At 36.4% G+C, this 11,912-nt stretch overlaps 6 protein-coding genes across 7 annotated transcripts in view; 3 read left to right on the top strand and 3 right to left on the bottom strand.

Annotated features, from left to right (window-relative positions):
• Window positions 1–44, top strand: part of LOC100637639 (GRIP and coiled-coil domain-containing protein 1-like) — a 1,743-nt gene extending 1,699 nt beyond the window's left edge. Inside the window, exon 8 of the mRNA XM_019999906.1 lies at window positions 19–44. Within this exon, the coding sequence (XP_019855465.1) occupies window positions 19–44 (26 nt within the window). The remainder of the gene's footprint in view (window positions 1–18) is intronic.
• Window positions 18–4,309, top strand: LOC109584244 (GRIP and coiled-coil domain-containing protein 1-like). Its single transcript, XM_019999928.1, has 9 exons — window positions 18–155; window positions 202–338; window positions 392–589; window positions 690–882; window positions 1,013–1,128; window positions 1,184–1,314; window positions 1,364–1,429; window positions 2,112–2,235; window positions 4,185–4,309. Exons 1-9 carry the CDS (start codon window positions 44–46, stop codon window positions 4,248–4,250), a joined length of 1,143 nt encoding a protein of 380 aa, XP_019855487.1. The 5' UTR covers window positions 18–43; the 3' UTR covers window positions 4,251–4,309.
• Window positions 2,249–4,120, bottom strand: LOC100637514 (tetraspanin-11-like). The gene is made up of 6 exons (XM_003388597.3): window positions 3,983–4,120; window positions 3,737–3,925; window positions 3,101–3,178; window positions 2,959–3,051; window positions 2,738–2,866; window positions 2,249–2,521 (listed from the first exon to the last, which is right to left on the bottom strand). Exons 1-6 carry the CDS (start codon window positions 4,040–4,042, stop codon window positions 2,393–2,395), a joined length of 678 nt encoding a protein of 225 aa, XP_003388645.1. The 5' UTR covers window positions 4,043–4,120; the 3' UTR covers window positions 2,249–2,392.
• Window positions 4,310–4,320: 11 nt separating the features above from the next.
• On the bottom strand, window positions 4,321–6,411 carry LOC105313762 (protein fuzzy homolog). Its single transcript, XM_011407448.2, has 9 exons — window positions 6,288–6,411; window positions 6,114–6,235; window positions 5,985–6,069; window positions 5,864–5,932; window positions 5,695–5,799; window positions 5,559–5,647; window positions 5,111–5,511; window positions 4,615–4,880; window positions 4,321–4,532 (listed from the first exon to the last, which is right to left on the bottom strand). The coding sequence occupies exons 1-9, from the start codon at window positions 6,366–6,368 to the stop codon at window positions 4,398–4,400; spliced, it is 1,353 nt and encodes a 450-aa protein (XP_011405750.1). The 5' UTR covers window positions 6,369–6,411; the 3' UTR covers window positions 4,321–4,397.
• A 2,182-nt stretch (window positions 6,412–8,593) lies between these two features.
• On the top strand, window positions 8,594–11,264 carry LOC109584245 (uncharacterized). Of its 2 annotated transcripts, none has more exons than XM_019999933.1 (6): window positions 8,594–9,096; window positions 9,244–9,528; window positions 9,613–9,885; window positions 9,939–10,127; window positions 10,174–10,224; window positions 10,282–11,264. In XM_019999933.1, the coding sequence occupies exons 1-6, from the start codon at window positions 9,021–9,023 to the stop codon at window positions 11,157–11,159; spliced, it is 1,752 nt and encodes a 583-aa protein (XP_019855492.1). In that variant the 5' UTR covers window positions 8,594–9,020; the 3' UTR covers window positions 11,160–11,264. The 2 variants fall into 2 exon arrangements, with proteins under 2 accessions (XP_019855492.1, XP_019855491.1); XM_019999932.1 differs by having other exon boundaries at window positions 10,171–10,224.
• LOC109584246 (synembryn-A-like) lies at window positions 11,161–11,814 on the bottom strand. The gene is made up of 3 exons (XM_019999934.1): window positions 11,681–11,814; window positions 11,406–11,525; window positions 11,161–11,361 (listed from the first exon to the last, which is right to left on the bottom strand). The coding sequence occupies exons 1-3, from the start codon at window positions 11,776–11,778 to the stop codon at window positions 11,262–11,264; spliced, it is 318 nt and encodes a 105-aa protein (XP_019855493.1). The 5' UTR covers window positions 11,779–11,814; the 3' UTR covers window positions 11,161–11,261.
• Window positions 11,815–11,912: the final 98 nt, after the last annotated feature.

The following is an 11,912-nucleotide window of genomic DNA, read 5'->3' as shown; positions in this document are numbered from 1 at the left end:
GTTGTTTGTTGTTTGTAGTAATGTTCACGCTAATAATGAGCTAATGGAACAGTTGGGACAGCTGCAAGATAAAGTATCAAAATTACGCCAACTTTTAAAAGTTGCCACTTTAAAAATATTAGAGGAGCGATCCAGTCTACCAGCTAACTTGGAAGGTTAGTTTGTGACCACACCCATAAAATCACACTCACTTTTGCATAGATATGAGTGTGGCTGAATATTCTGAGCTGTTATCAAGAGAGCCACAGAGAATGAGGGAGGAAATGACTGAGCTGAGACAAGAGTTTGATAGCTATAAGCAAAAGGCACAGCTTGTGCTGAAAACAAAGAATAATAAAGTAAAAAAATAATAATAATAAATTTAATAATAATAATATCGTCATATGTCTAGGAGCATGAATCCAATAAAGAGTTTTACGAGTTGCAGGAGAAATATGAGACAACTCTTGAAACTGTGGAGAGACTCGAGAGAGAGAAAGAGAAAGCGAAAGAGGAACACTCGCTGGCTCTTCAGAAACTAAGAGCTAACCTCAGACAACAAGCAGAGAAACACTCTCAGGAAATGCTACAAGCAGAACTGGAGCATAAGGTAATATACTGGAGTATACTAGTAATTTACTGAAATATACTGAGTAATATACTAAAATGTATACTATAGTTGGATTACTGAAGTATACTGTTATTTTTAGCAAAAGCTGCAAGAGTTACAGCAACACATTCAGTCAACGAGAGAGAGGACAAGATGTCTGCTGGAGGAAAAAGAGAAGGAATTGTCAACACTTCGTAAATCATTAGGAACAGAAAGGGGCGTGGCAGGAGGTGGAGTCATGCTGTCTCGGTCTACTAGTCATAATTCAAGCAGCAGCAATGAAGAGAATGAGAGTATGTTTGAATGATATGGACACACGTAATAAATGTAATAAAAATTGGAGGTGATTTTGGAGCCATTTTTAATAAAAAGCATGTGCTATTTAAGGATATTTTTTAAAAATGAGCTCATTTTTATAATTAGGATTGAGAGAAGATTTATCATTGACCAAAAGAGAAGAAAGGAACTCAATTAGAGTGGGCGGAGTAAGAGGAGGAGCTTTATTTAGTAGCAATATAGTACAAGAACTAACGGAACAAGTAACTTTAAATAATTAATAATAATTCAATCTCCCTTCCCCTCTCATACATGCAGTCATTTCCAGTTAATAATGACGTACAGTTGTATTTGCATCATCAAGAAAAAGAACGGATTACTGAAGAACTTTTGTCACTAAGATCTCGTAAGTTAGAACTGGAAGATTCTATGAGAGACCTAACTGAAAGGTATATACGTGTAATGTGTGACATCATTTGACATCATATGACATCACAGGGAGCAGAGGCACTTGGAGCAGAACATGCTCTTGAAGGAAGAGATAAGGAAATTAGAAAGAGACAGGTAAGGCATATCCTTAGAGTCTTCAAAAATCAGGCCAAATTCCCTGTACTATAGTACATGGTCTCGGGCCAAATTTTGTCAAAAATGAAAAGGAGAGAATTCTTCATTTTTATAACTTTATCTGATACATATACATGTACTTATGTTGTGTAGAAAGTTTGAGCTGATTCCGATCAAGTTTGGCTTTTTTACGAATTTTTGAAGTTGCTCCGAAATCGGGCCAAAGTCCCTGTACTATAGTACATGGTCTCGGGCCAAATTTTGTCAAAAATGAAAAGGAGAGAATTCTTCATTTTTATAACTTTATCTGATGCATATACATGTACTTATGTTGTGTAGAAAGTTTGAGCTGATTCCAATCAAGTTTGGATTTTTTACGAATTTTTAAAGTTGTTCCAAAATCTGGCCAAAATCCCTGTACTATAGTACATGGTCTCGGGCCAAATTTTGTCAAAAATGAAAAGGAGAGAATTCTCCATTTTTATAACTTTATCTGATGCATATACATGTACTTATGTTGTGTAGCAAGTTTGAACTGATTCCGATCAAGTTTGGATTTTTTACAAATTTTTAAAGTTGCTTCAAATGCCATGTACTGTATTGTAGTTCTTGTCAGCTCATGAAGCTCATGCTGTTTAGTTCACTTAGCAAATTCATAGTACTTACTTATTATTCATTTTAGGTCAAGAGAAACAGAAAATTTAGAGTATTTAAAAAACGTCATATTTCACTACATGTGCTCAGACAGTGGACAGGAACAACTCATCGTTCCCATAGCAACAATACTTCATTTCACGCCAAACGAGGTAATGACAGGTGTACAGAGAAAAAAAGAGTTAAAAAGTATTGTCAAAAAAACGATGAAATTAATAATTATTGTTCCGCTAAAAACTACAAAAAATACACTGACAGTCACACTGGTAGTTCATTGATGAAAGAGGTGTGGCTTTAATAACTAGAGTATCAGAGTCCTTCAGCGTTGTGCATGGCGTAAATAGCAGCTGTTATTTCAAAGAACCCAAAGGCGAGACCTATTGTCCCAATATAGTACAGGTGGTCACGAATAGCATCAGATATGTAATACTGACAGCCCTACAAAAGAGAAAAGATATCGTTTAGATCTACATTTAGAACTTATAATAAAGCATGAGAGACCAAAAGTTTTCTCAACTACCTCTAGATCCAACAATTCTTACATCAAAGTACGTGTACATGATCCTGTGTTTGGGCATTGAATATTCTCTCATATTCAGTAACCATTGATGCTGCACTCTCAGTTACCATTAAATGCATTATCAATATACTTACAATGCCTCGTGGTATGTCAATGTTCTCAACTGTCCTGTATCTAGTAGCATTCATACATGACTCATCCTCAACTGCACGACCATTATTAATGTAATCTTGAGACCCTGACATAATACCACAGCAATGGAACTAAAGGGAGAGAGAAATTAGGAAAGTTTAAATATAATGGCAACTATACTAATATAATTACGTAGACTTGTGTTTATTAATTTTAAACTCACGTCCACTCTGAATTGATCACGAAGAGTTTGAGTCCTTTCAAATTCTGCATCACTACGATATGTGTTAGTTAGGGTCGTACCCACCTCATCATACTAATAATTAATTAATGATTGTGTTTTTCTAATATTAATAATGACTTACCACAAAAAACCATTGCTGTAGTCCAAATATTCCAGCTGCTAGTGTCGGTAGAATCACAAATAAACTGGCAAGAGTGTACTGAGGAGGGAGAGATGTAATATCATACTGTATTAAAGCACATACACACACCCACAAAGATACAATTGTACATATTAGCATACATACATGTAGTTATATGATTATTATTATTATTATTATTGTATTAGTAGATCATATATGGGTTGTGTATACGTGTAGATAAGAATTGGCAATAGTCCAAATAAATTGAGACAGGAAGTCATTGCACACAGACAAACCACACACTCTATCTTTAAGATCTTCTCTTTACTCTATCTCTCTCTCTCTCTCTTCCTCCATCACTCATCAAGTATACAGTATAGCCTCTCTTAATGGATACTCTCTATAGCGTACACCTCCATTTAACGGACAGCACCTAGTGTACCAATTACATTCCTTACTGTATAAAATAACCTCCACATAAAGGACACCTCTGTATAACAGAGACACTTTTTGGCCCCAAAGTGTCCATTATGTAAAAGCACTTCTGTACGTGTAAATGAAAGGGCCTTTGTTTGCAAGAATGAAACATGGAATTATCAGAATGAGAGTATGGAGGTATGGGTATGAAACACTTACTATAGTCAGTAGGATCCTGTTCTCCAAGAAAAGGCCAATCATACCAAGGAGAGCCAGGATCATCTTAACAGCTCCTACCATAACAAAGAGGGCACCGCCTGTTAGGTAGACTGAGCGGGCAAAGATATCAAACCCAAGAAGAGAGGCTATATTGTAGATACCAACTGCCAACATACCAGCCCCCATGCACTAAAAGGAGAGAAAGAGTAGGACGCGATTTGCAATGATTGTTTGGCTGTTTCTTACAAAGAAGAGTATGTTGAATAGGAAGAATATTATCTTAAAGTTCTGCTCCACTTGAGCCATCCTTGTTTTCTTTCCTTGTCTTGTTTTGGTTGACTAGCTCAGGGTTGTTTGGAATTGGGTGGGGCTTGTATTTAGAATCAATAACTAGCCACACCTCTTTTAATAAACTGCAATTTTAATTCAATTTTTATTTTTATTTTAGATTAGAACTGTGAAGAGAAGACTCTCTGGTAGACCATGGCTGCTCAATTATCCGTATAATAAATAAATTTGACAATTTTGTAATAAATCCAAATCATACTAATGAATATTGATATTAAAAATGAATATTAAAAATGAATATTAAAAATGAATATAAAAATGAATATAAAAATTGAAATTCTGGTCAAAAAAGATTGTTCAAATGTCACAAGAATTAAAGGACTCCCTTTGCCACTAGTGATTGAAGTGTGTCATGACTGATTTCCCTCAAGGCATAAGTGGGTGTGTTCACGTCAAACAATAAAAATATATTGTACTGAAAGTTATTAATTGCATAACCTTTGAATCCCTTCAGAAGAGAGAGATTTTATGTAAGAAAGAAGACAAATTATTGTACATTATTTAGCAAGAATAGTAACTAATTTATTTACTTTTGTGCAGCTGTAAGTTTCTATAATCTTGTGGGGGATCCTATCCTTTGTCAATGGTACCAGATTGTAGCTGTCATTGTTATTATTATTTTTAACTCCGCCCAGTTCATCATTGTCCTCGTTAGTAGGCGGGGCATGAGTGGGTGTGGTGTTCTTATCAGAAGCTGTTGCAGGTGCATGTATTGGTAGAAGATTGTCGGCAACCGTTTTATAAAATTGAATCAAATAGTCTCTTTTTTTATTATCATCTAATGCTCCTTGATATCCTAGAGAAAATATACTTTTAAATGTGTGAACTAATTTCAGTAAATTTAGCAACGGAGCATTAAAGCATAACATAGGAACATGTATATGTATGAGAAAAAAATTATAAAAATGGAGGATTCCCTCCCATTCAATTTTTGCAAAATTTGGCCAAAATCCCTGTACTATAGCACAGAGATTTTGGAGCAATCAATTCCTACATTTCTAATAATAGGTACAATATAAATTGTACCTTTGCTGAGCAGTGCAGGGTTTCTCTCTTGTGTCTCGTACGAGAGTACCGACAATAAGGACCGACGAGTTAATAAGTTAACGAAACAGAATCCAATGACGCTGGAGTCCATGGTAACACTGAGGGGGAAGGCCCTGGGTACCAGCAAGGGAAGACTAATGATCTTGTCACGTAATGGAAGCCAAATCTGTACCACAATCTTTTGAGCGACGTCGAGAGATGGTTCCGTGTCACATAAGACCAAGAGAGAGACGGAATCATACAAACGGAATACTAATAACCTGTGTGGTGACGTATTGCTAGCCACTGGTAGGTACACTGGTACATCGGTACATTGGGTTGGCGGTAGAGACGAAGGGAGGAGCGTCAACAGGTTGGAATCAATAACGTCCAATTGCCACCTAAATTATAATGGATAATTATTAGGGGTGTGTCTGACCACACCTACCAGCTTTCAGTAGCGTGTATTATCTGATGATTCACTATTAAGCAGCTGTAGTTACTCTCTATTGCTTCACTTAATGACCCAAGACCGTCCTATTAATGATTCATTAATTATTCATAGTCTGACTCCGCCCACTAACCATTAATGATTTATGTTCGTGATCAACTAAAACCTCGACTGTTTGTGTAAGAGGAGACATGGTGAACTGGTTGCCTAGCAACAGGTCTATCAATGGGTAACAGCACTAGATACAAGAAAAAGACATTATGATTCCCCTCTTCCTCTCTCCCTCCCTCCCTCTCTCTCACTCGTAAATCTCTCTTCAGATTCTCAGGATCTTCAATTCGTAATAAATCAGGAAGACCAATCAAAAGGACCTAAATCAACAACAACTATTATTATAAAAACAATAATAACAACAATATATACCATAGCATTAAAAATGAGTGTCGATAGGTAGTTGCAGTGAGTATCAGTTGGGCTGTCATTAGTAGAGACAAGGATCAGCGTTAGACTACGAAATATATAATAATTATTGCAAAAACAACTTTACTTTACCAATCATGAAAGTTTTTCCAGACTATTCTAACGTTCTTGCTGGTACAGCTAAGCAAGGAAGCCTTTGCATTCTCAGTGAACCAATGGACTCCGTTAAGAGATCCTACCACAGGGAAGGACAGCTGTTTGAAGTAAAGCCAAATGATTTAAAAGTAAAATGGAGTGAATACTAGCCTGGGGTACATCTCCTTTGGTTCTTATGAAGAGAGGGACGCCAGTGGAAGATATTATCACAGCCAAATAACAAGCAGACATGTCTTGTCTACTAGCCACACCCGTATGGTAGTTATTATGGTTAATTGACTAGTTAATTATAAAATACTGCGCATGCTCAATATACATACACATGTGCAATCACGTGTGTTAAATTTCAAGGAGAAGAAGAGAACAACCTAAAATCCATACAATGTCTGAAGCTGAGCCTTGCTGTAAAAGACTTAAATTTGATATTTCTTTCTTTGATGACGAGTCTGATGATGATTTCTACCACTCAGAACCTCCTATCAATCGATCCACTGCAAACCAGCTTCCTTTGCTGATAGATGATTATCAAGATAAGGAATATACTAATCCGTTTGATGGTTTGATTCCCTACCAAATGAGGTAATACAAGAGATATACATGTTCCTCTCACTCAGAGATAAGATGTCCCTTAGATTAGTCAATAGAAGGCTCTACATGATATGTTCTGATCCTTATTTGTGGAGAAACGTTGTTATTGATGATGCCTATCATAATACAAATGCCCCATTCATCAAGTCAGCTTTACGAACATGTCGCCCACATGTACAGTCACTGAGTTTAAGGGGACAACTACCATTCAGTGCATATCAACGAATGATTCTTAGCTTTGATAACATTCATACTTTGAATCTTTATGGGTTTCAGATTTCTGTCAATGCTTTGGAGAAGATTTATTCAGCTTTACATCATTTGCAGTTCTTAAGCCTCGCTTTTCCTTACGGGTTTCCTTTTTCTAGAGAAAAATATTTTGCCATTTTTGCTAAGTTGAAAAAAGTTGTACTGGTTTACAATTATTTTAAACCAGTACGATTTTTTAAGCTATGGTTGTTAAACAACTGCTTACCTCAAACATTTATTGTTGTTTCAACTTATGGCAAGCAATATTGGTCCAGGAATATACACCATCTTCCCAATGTCACTCATTCAGCTTATTTTGCAGCTTATAGGAAATTTCGCCGACCTTTGGACTTTGATTTTTATGATGTACCCGAGTACTCGCTCGAAATTGGCCCCAATCGTTCTGAATCTGTTGCTGTGACTGCTAATGGAGAGCTAATGGTTACAATGAGAGATATGATCACACCAATGAATAATGATGTTAATCAAAGATATGCTGTTTTTGAAGACAAAGCTGTCACTCCTGGTCTGTCAGTTTATAACAGTCAATATGGAGTTAACATTACCGTACTTAGATTTTCTTCTGTAATCGTATCACTTGAGTCCTTTCGTATGATTGTCAAGGAGACCCCTAACGTATTGGAGGTCAGTTTGAGGGGAAGTATTATATCAGATTGTCTTAATGCTTACATGGTTCCATTATCTGTACACTGCCTCAAACTAAGAGGATTAGATGTGTCTCTTTTTGCTACTAGTTCCAGAGATAGTATCAACTTTGATGTAGAACGCTTTTGGAATCTTTTGTCGAAAATGAAATATTTGGAATATTTGTCAATCAGCTGTTTCTCTCTCTCACCACTTAACTCCAACTCACGGCAGCATGATGGACGTTCAGCAGGAGTCCTAACTGATAGAGAATTGGCAGTAAAGGAAAGTGTTATTGGTCACATTAAGAGAATGACCAGACTCAAGGGTCTTCACATCTTTGAAACTATTAGAACTGAAGAACTAGACTATTTTATTAGTCAACATTTGCTTTCAATGATATCAAATCTGGAGTCTCTTTTATATCTGGAAATCAATATTTCATATGCTACAGCTACATTAAAGTTGTACAATATTGAAGGGCTTGAAAGCATTCTTAGGAAATGCCAGAAACTTTCGATTCTTATCATTAGATGTTCGCTAGTCAAAGCTATCGAACTACCAGTAGATCCAGCACTGTATGGTAACCTCACTCATCTCTATATGGATTGCCAATGTAAACCAATAAATTTGGCATTTGGTGATGCTCTGTGTATTAATAGTAAGAAAAAATTGAAACATTTACTCTTGAGACATCATGCCAGACTTGCAGAAGATTTTCTGGATAAAATGATAAAAGAGTCTGATTTTATCACCCTTTACGAAGCTAAACGAGATATTTTTAATCGATATGACCGAAATAGAAGTAAGAATTGGGGTAAGCTGTCAGTGGTAGACTGTCATGTAGCAGAGTTTTCAACTTTACATTAATTACAAAAAGGTTATGTTTATAATAAGAATTGTAGCTACTGATTAATTTTTGTGTTTTGTAGTGATTATTGACAAAATTTTAACAGGCATTTTGAAAATTTAGAATTTCTACTAGCCACACCCCTTAAATGACTCTTGAGACGCCATGCCAGACTTGCAGAAGATTTTCTGGATAAAATGATAAAAGAGTCTGATTTTATCACCCTTTACGAAGCTAAACGAGATATTTTTAATCGATATGACCGAAATAGAAGTAAGAATTGGGGTAAGCTGTCAGTGGTAGACTGTCATGTAGCAGAGTTTTCAACTTTACATTAATTACAAAAAGGTTATGTTTATAATAAGAATTGTAGCTACTGATTAATTTTTGTGTTTTGTAGTGATTATTGACAAAATTTTAACAGGCATTTTGAAAATTTAGAATTTCTACTAGCCACACCCCTTAAATGACAAAAATTTTGAGATTAGAAAAATCATAGATGGAAAAATTGACCTGTACCGCAAGTACCACAGGCATAGCTGCGCTGCATAATGGCTTGCCGGGTAAATGGTATAGAGGAAGGAGGTGTACAAGTACAAGATGTAGAGGAACAAGAGACCATTCCAGGTTAGTTCCTTTAAGGCCCCCATACACTAGGCAACATGTTGCTTGCAACATTTGTGGTTACTTTGATCTTGTAAGCAACATGTTGCCTAGTGTATGGGGGCTTTTAGACTTTTAGTTGGCTGAGTTTAACCGTTAGATTCTATTTAGAATACACCAATGATGAGGTCATAGCTTCAACTGAGAACTTACCTTCTTGCGATGTGACAGTCTTTGGACTAAAACTGGGTTTGACACTAGCAGAAATTAAAGTCATAAAAGCTGAAACCAGTGACACCAGATTGCATGGCTTTCAGATTTATACTACCTGGAGGAATAAGCGGGGAGTTCGTCTAACCAAGAAGGACCGTGAACTGTTGTCTGCATTTTTTACTGGTACTAAACATCGCCGTAGTGACTTCACCCAGAATCGCAATAGACCAGAAACTATTGCTGGTCAGTGGTTATAATTATTGTTGATTACAATATGTATGTCTATCTAACTTACATGGAATTTATTTTTTCTTTCATCACCCATAGGTCTTACAGATTGTGCTGTTTACCCAATGCTAGAGAGTTTATTTGACAATGGGCAGAACAGCAATGTCGACGCTGCCAAGCTCAAAAAATTTGGCTTGGCTCTAGGTCTGGAGAGTGCAAATATTGATAGTATCCTGAATCGAAATAAAGGAGAATATGAAGCAGTCATTGCTCTAGCTATTTTTACAGCATGGAAGAGTAACATACCTCCAAATGAAGATAATGATGCACTCAAGGCTCTAGATGATGCTTACCAGGCAGTTATGCAAGATGGTAAGGTGCAGTATTATTTTTAAGAATTATATAAATTAATGGGCTTTTATTAGGTCTTAAGCAAAGGACAAAAACCACACCAATTCCGCCAAATTCTACGACAGAAAAGTTCACAACATCACTACCAACATATCTTGGTAACACTGAAGAAGAAGAACCTCTTATTAAACTTAACAAGAGTACTCGTAGATCTAACAAAAGTACTAACAGGAGTAATCGTAGATCAATAAATTCCAATCAAGGTATTATAACATTTATGTATATATGTGTTTAAATTACTTACAGTAGATATAGGTATGGATGATGTCAATCCTGATCCTAAACCATCAAGTTACAAAAGTAATTAATACTAATTATTATTATTAATGTAATAATTAATTTTATTTCAATCATTAGCTGCAGCCTGTATTTCGTTTATATTCTGCTTGATTGTTGCAGTTGCAATAGAAGTTTCATTGCTTACACTCGCTTTCAGCTACAAGCAAGAAGAAACAGTCACCATATTACCAGGAGACACAATACGTCTCCCTCTCCCAGCATATGTACCTCCTTCACTTGATATAGTGCTATGGGGTCAAGAAGACACTTGTAGTGCAGAAGTATTGCTAGCAAAGTGTAGCAACATTGAAACAAGGGAAGAAGTATTAAGCTCTCTTCCTCATATTGATTTTAATTATCTTGTTTCTCATTCCAGTGTTACCATTAGTGAAAGCGTCATAAGACCGTATGAAATTTGGCTCTTTTCAGAAGAAGTTGATGCTGATTCTGCTGTTAAGGAACAGTTTCGTGGTCATCATTGTCCATCTGCAACTGATCATGAAGCTCTCTGCGCTTTGCTAAAAGTAGGAGAAAAAGCAGTCACAATAGATGTTACTGAGTCTTCATACTACTTCTTTCGCTGTGATCAATTCCCTTTCAATTGCTCTCAAGTCAATACGTGGGGCATTAACAAAATGGTCTATGACTTTAATGTACCTCCTGATGACATTATTGACAGTGCAATAGTACATGTACAGAACATCTCTTCCAGGATTAGGATAAGATCCAGTTATTTCTATTCTGAAGGTTCTGTCAGTGATCTATGCTTGCTTGCACAGCTCAACACAACTGTGTGTGGATCAGATAACTTAATATACCGTATGGACATGACCTATAGCTCGATATTCCATGAAGTGTTGGTATATGCCACAATACTGGTTGGTCTAATCATGACTGTCCTGCTAATAGCCTGTCTCATTTGGTGCTACAGGAATAGATGTAAGACAACTCAGTGAATTTCAAGGAAACATTAACTCCTTTCAATGAAGTGTAATGATAATTATTTGTAATAGTACAATAGTAATAATAATAACTGTTATGTCTACATGTGACTATTATTACTCAGGGTCACTATCATTGTCATCATCAGGTGGTGGAGGAGGTAATTTGATTGGTTGGTTGTCACTGCCTAGTGGAGCCATCTGAATAATGCCTTTCCTAAAAAGGATGCAGTATGCATTGACAAAAATAGTAACACTGACTCGTTTAATTTTTGTATAAGATCATGAAGCTCTCTTGCTTCTTTCTCCTTCTCTTCGTCAGTCATTCCTTCAAGAGCTGAGGCTCCATCTTTAGCAGGTCCACCTGTCATCATGTCCAACCTAAAAAGGAAAACTGTTCACTCTATATAATAATAATTGCATGAAGTGTTTCTATACTGTACTATTAATAGATTAAAGTACATTAACTAGCATTAAGTAATCTTAATAGGCTATAAATAGCACTCGGTACTATTAATAGTTTGCTGCTTAAGTACTTGGATTGCATGTATTCTTCAGTGTCAGAATCTTCCTCGTCACTCGAGTAATTTGACTGGCCGGGAGACGTCCCCCCTCCCAGTAACCCACGTGACATCAATAGACCAGCTGCTCTCCCATAGCCTGTGTACTTCACCAGAAGGGATACTCAAAGGGGCGTGGTTATAAGGGCATTGGGTGAGTGTGAATTACTTGCCATTTTCTTTGCAAAGTACGAAAAGGAATTCGGCG

This window comes from Amphimedon queenslandica, unplaced genomic scaffold (assembly GCF_000090795.2).
Source record: "Amphimedon queenslandica unplaced genomic scaffold, v1.1 AMPQUscaffold_13228, whole genome shotgun sequence".
Classification (NCBI taxonomy): Eukaryota; Metazoa; Porifera; class Demospongiae; order Haplosclerida; family Niphatidae; genus Amphimedon; species Amphimedon queenslandica.
The sequence above is the reverse complement of the archived record's forward strand: the minus strand, read 5'-3'. Positions and strand labels throughout refer to the sequence as shown.

Excerpts from the sequence above, each read along its gene's own strand:
- LOC100637514 (XM_003388597.3), bottom strand. The coding sequence starts at position 4,042 with ATGGCTCAAGTGGAGCAGAACTTTAAGATAATATTCTTCCTATTCAAC. Across the intron at positions 3,052-3,100 it reads TACAGCAATGGTTTTTTGTG|TATGATGAGGTGGGTACGAC; the intron begins GTAAGTCATTAT and ends ATTAATTATTAG. Across the intron at positions 2,522-2,737 it reads TTGACATACCACGAGGCATT|GGCTGTCAGTATTACATATC; the intron begins GTAAGTATATTG and ends TCTCTTTTGTAG.
- LOC109584246 (XM_019999934.1), bottom strand. The coding sequence starts at position 11,778 with ATGTCACGTGGGTTACTGGGAGGGGGGACGTCTCCCGGCCAGTCAAAT. Across the intron at positions 11,526-11,680 it reads GAAGAATACATGCAATCCAA|GTTGGACATGATGACAGGTG; the intron begins GTACTTAAGCAG and ends TTTCCTTTTTAG. Across the intron at positions 11,362-11,405 it reads CTTATACAAAAATTAAACGA|GAAAGGCATTATTCAGATGG; the intron begins GTCAGTGTTACT and ends CATCCTTTTTAG.
- LOC109584244 (XM_019999928.1), top strand. The coding sequence starts at position 44 with ATGGAACAGTTGGGACAGCTGCAAGATAAAGTATCAAAATTACGCCAA. Across the intron at positions 1,430-2,111 it reads AGGAAATTAGAAAGAGACAG|GTCAAGAGAAACAGAAAATT; the intron begins GTAAGGCATATC and ends TATTCATTTTAG. Across the intron at positions 2,236-4,184 it reads TTCATTTCACGCCAAACGAG|ATTAGAACTGTGAAGAGAAG; the intron begins GTAATGACAGGT and ends TTTTTATTTTAG.
- LOC109584245 (XM_019999932.1), top strand. The coding sequence starts at position 9,021 with ATGGCTTGCCGGGTAAATGGTATAGAGGAAGGAGGTGTACAAGTACAA. Across the intron at positions 10,128-10,170 it reads ATCAATAAATTCCAATCAAG|TAGATATAGGTATGGATGAT; the intron begins GTATTATAACAT and ends AATTACTTACAG. Across the intron at positions 10,225-10,281 it reads TAAACCATCAAGTTACAAAA|CTGCAGCCTGTATTTCGTTT; the intron begins GTAATTAATACT and ends TTCAATCATTAG.
- LOC105313762 (XM_011407448.2), bottom strand. The coding sequence starts at position 6,368 with ATGTCTGCTTGTTATTTGGCTGTGATAATATCTTCCACTGGCGTCCCT. Across the intron at positions 6,236-6,287 it reads CCAAAGGAGATGTACCCCAG|CTGTCCTTCCCTGTGGTAGG; the intron begins GCTAGTATTCAC and ends TACTTCAAACAG. Across the intron at positions 5,512-5,558 it reads ATACACGCTACTGAAAGCTG|GTGGCAATTGGACGTTATTG; the intron begins GTAGGTGTGGTC and ends ATTATAATTTAG.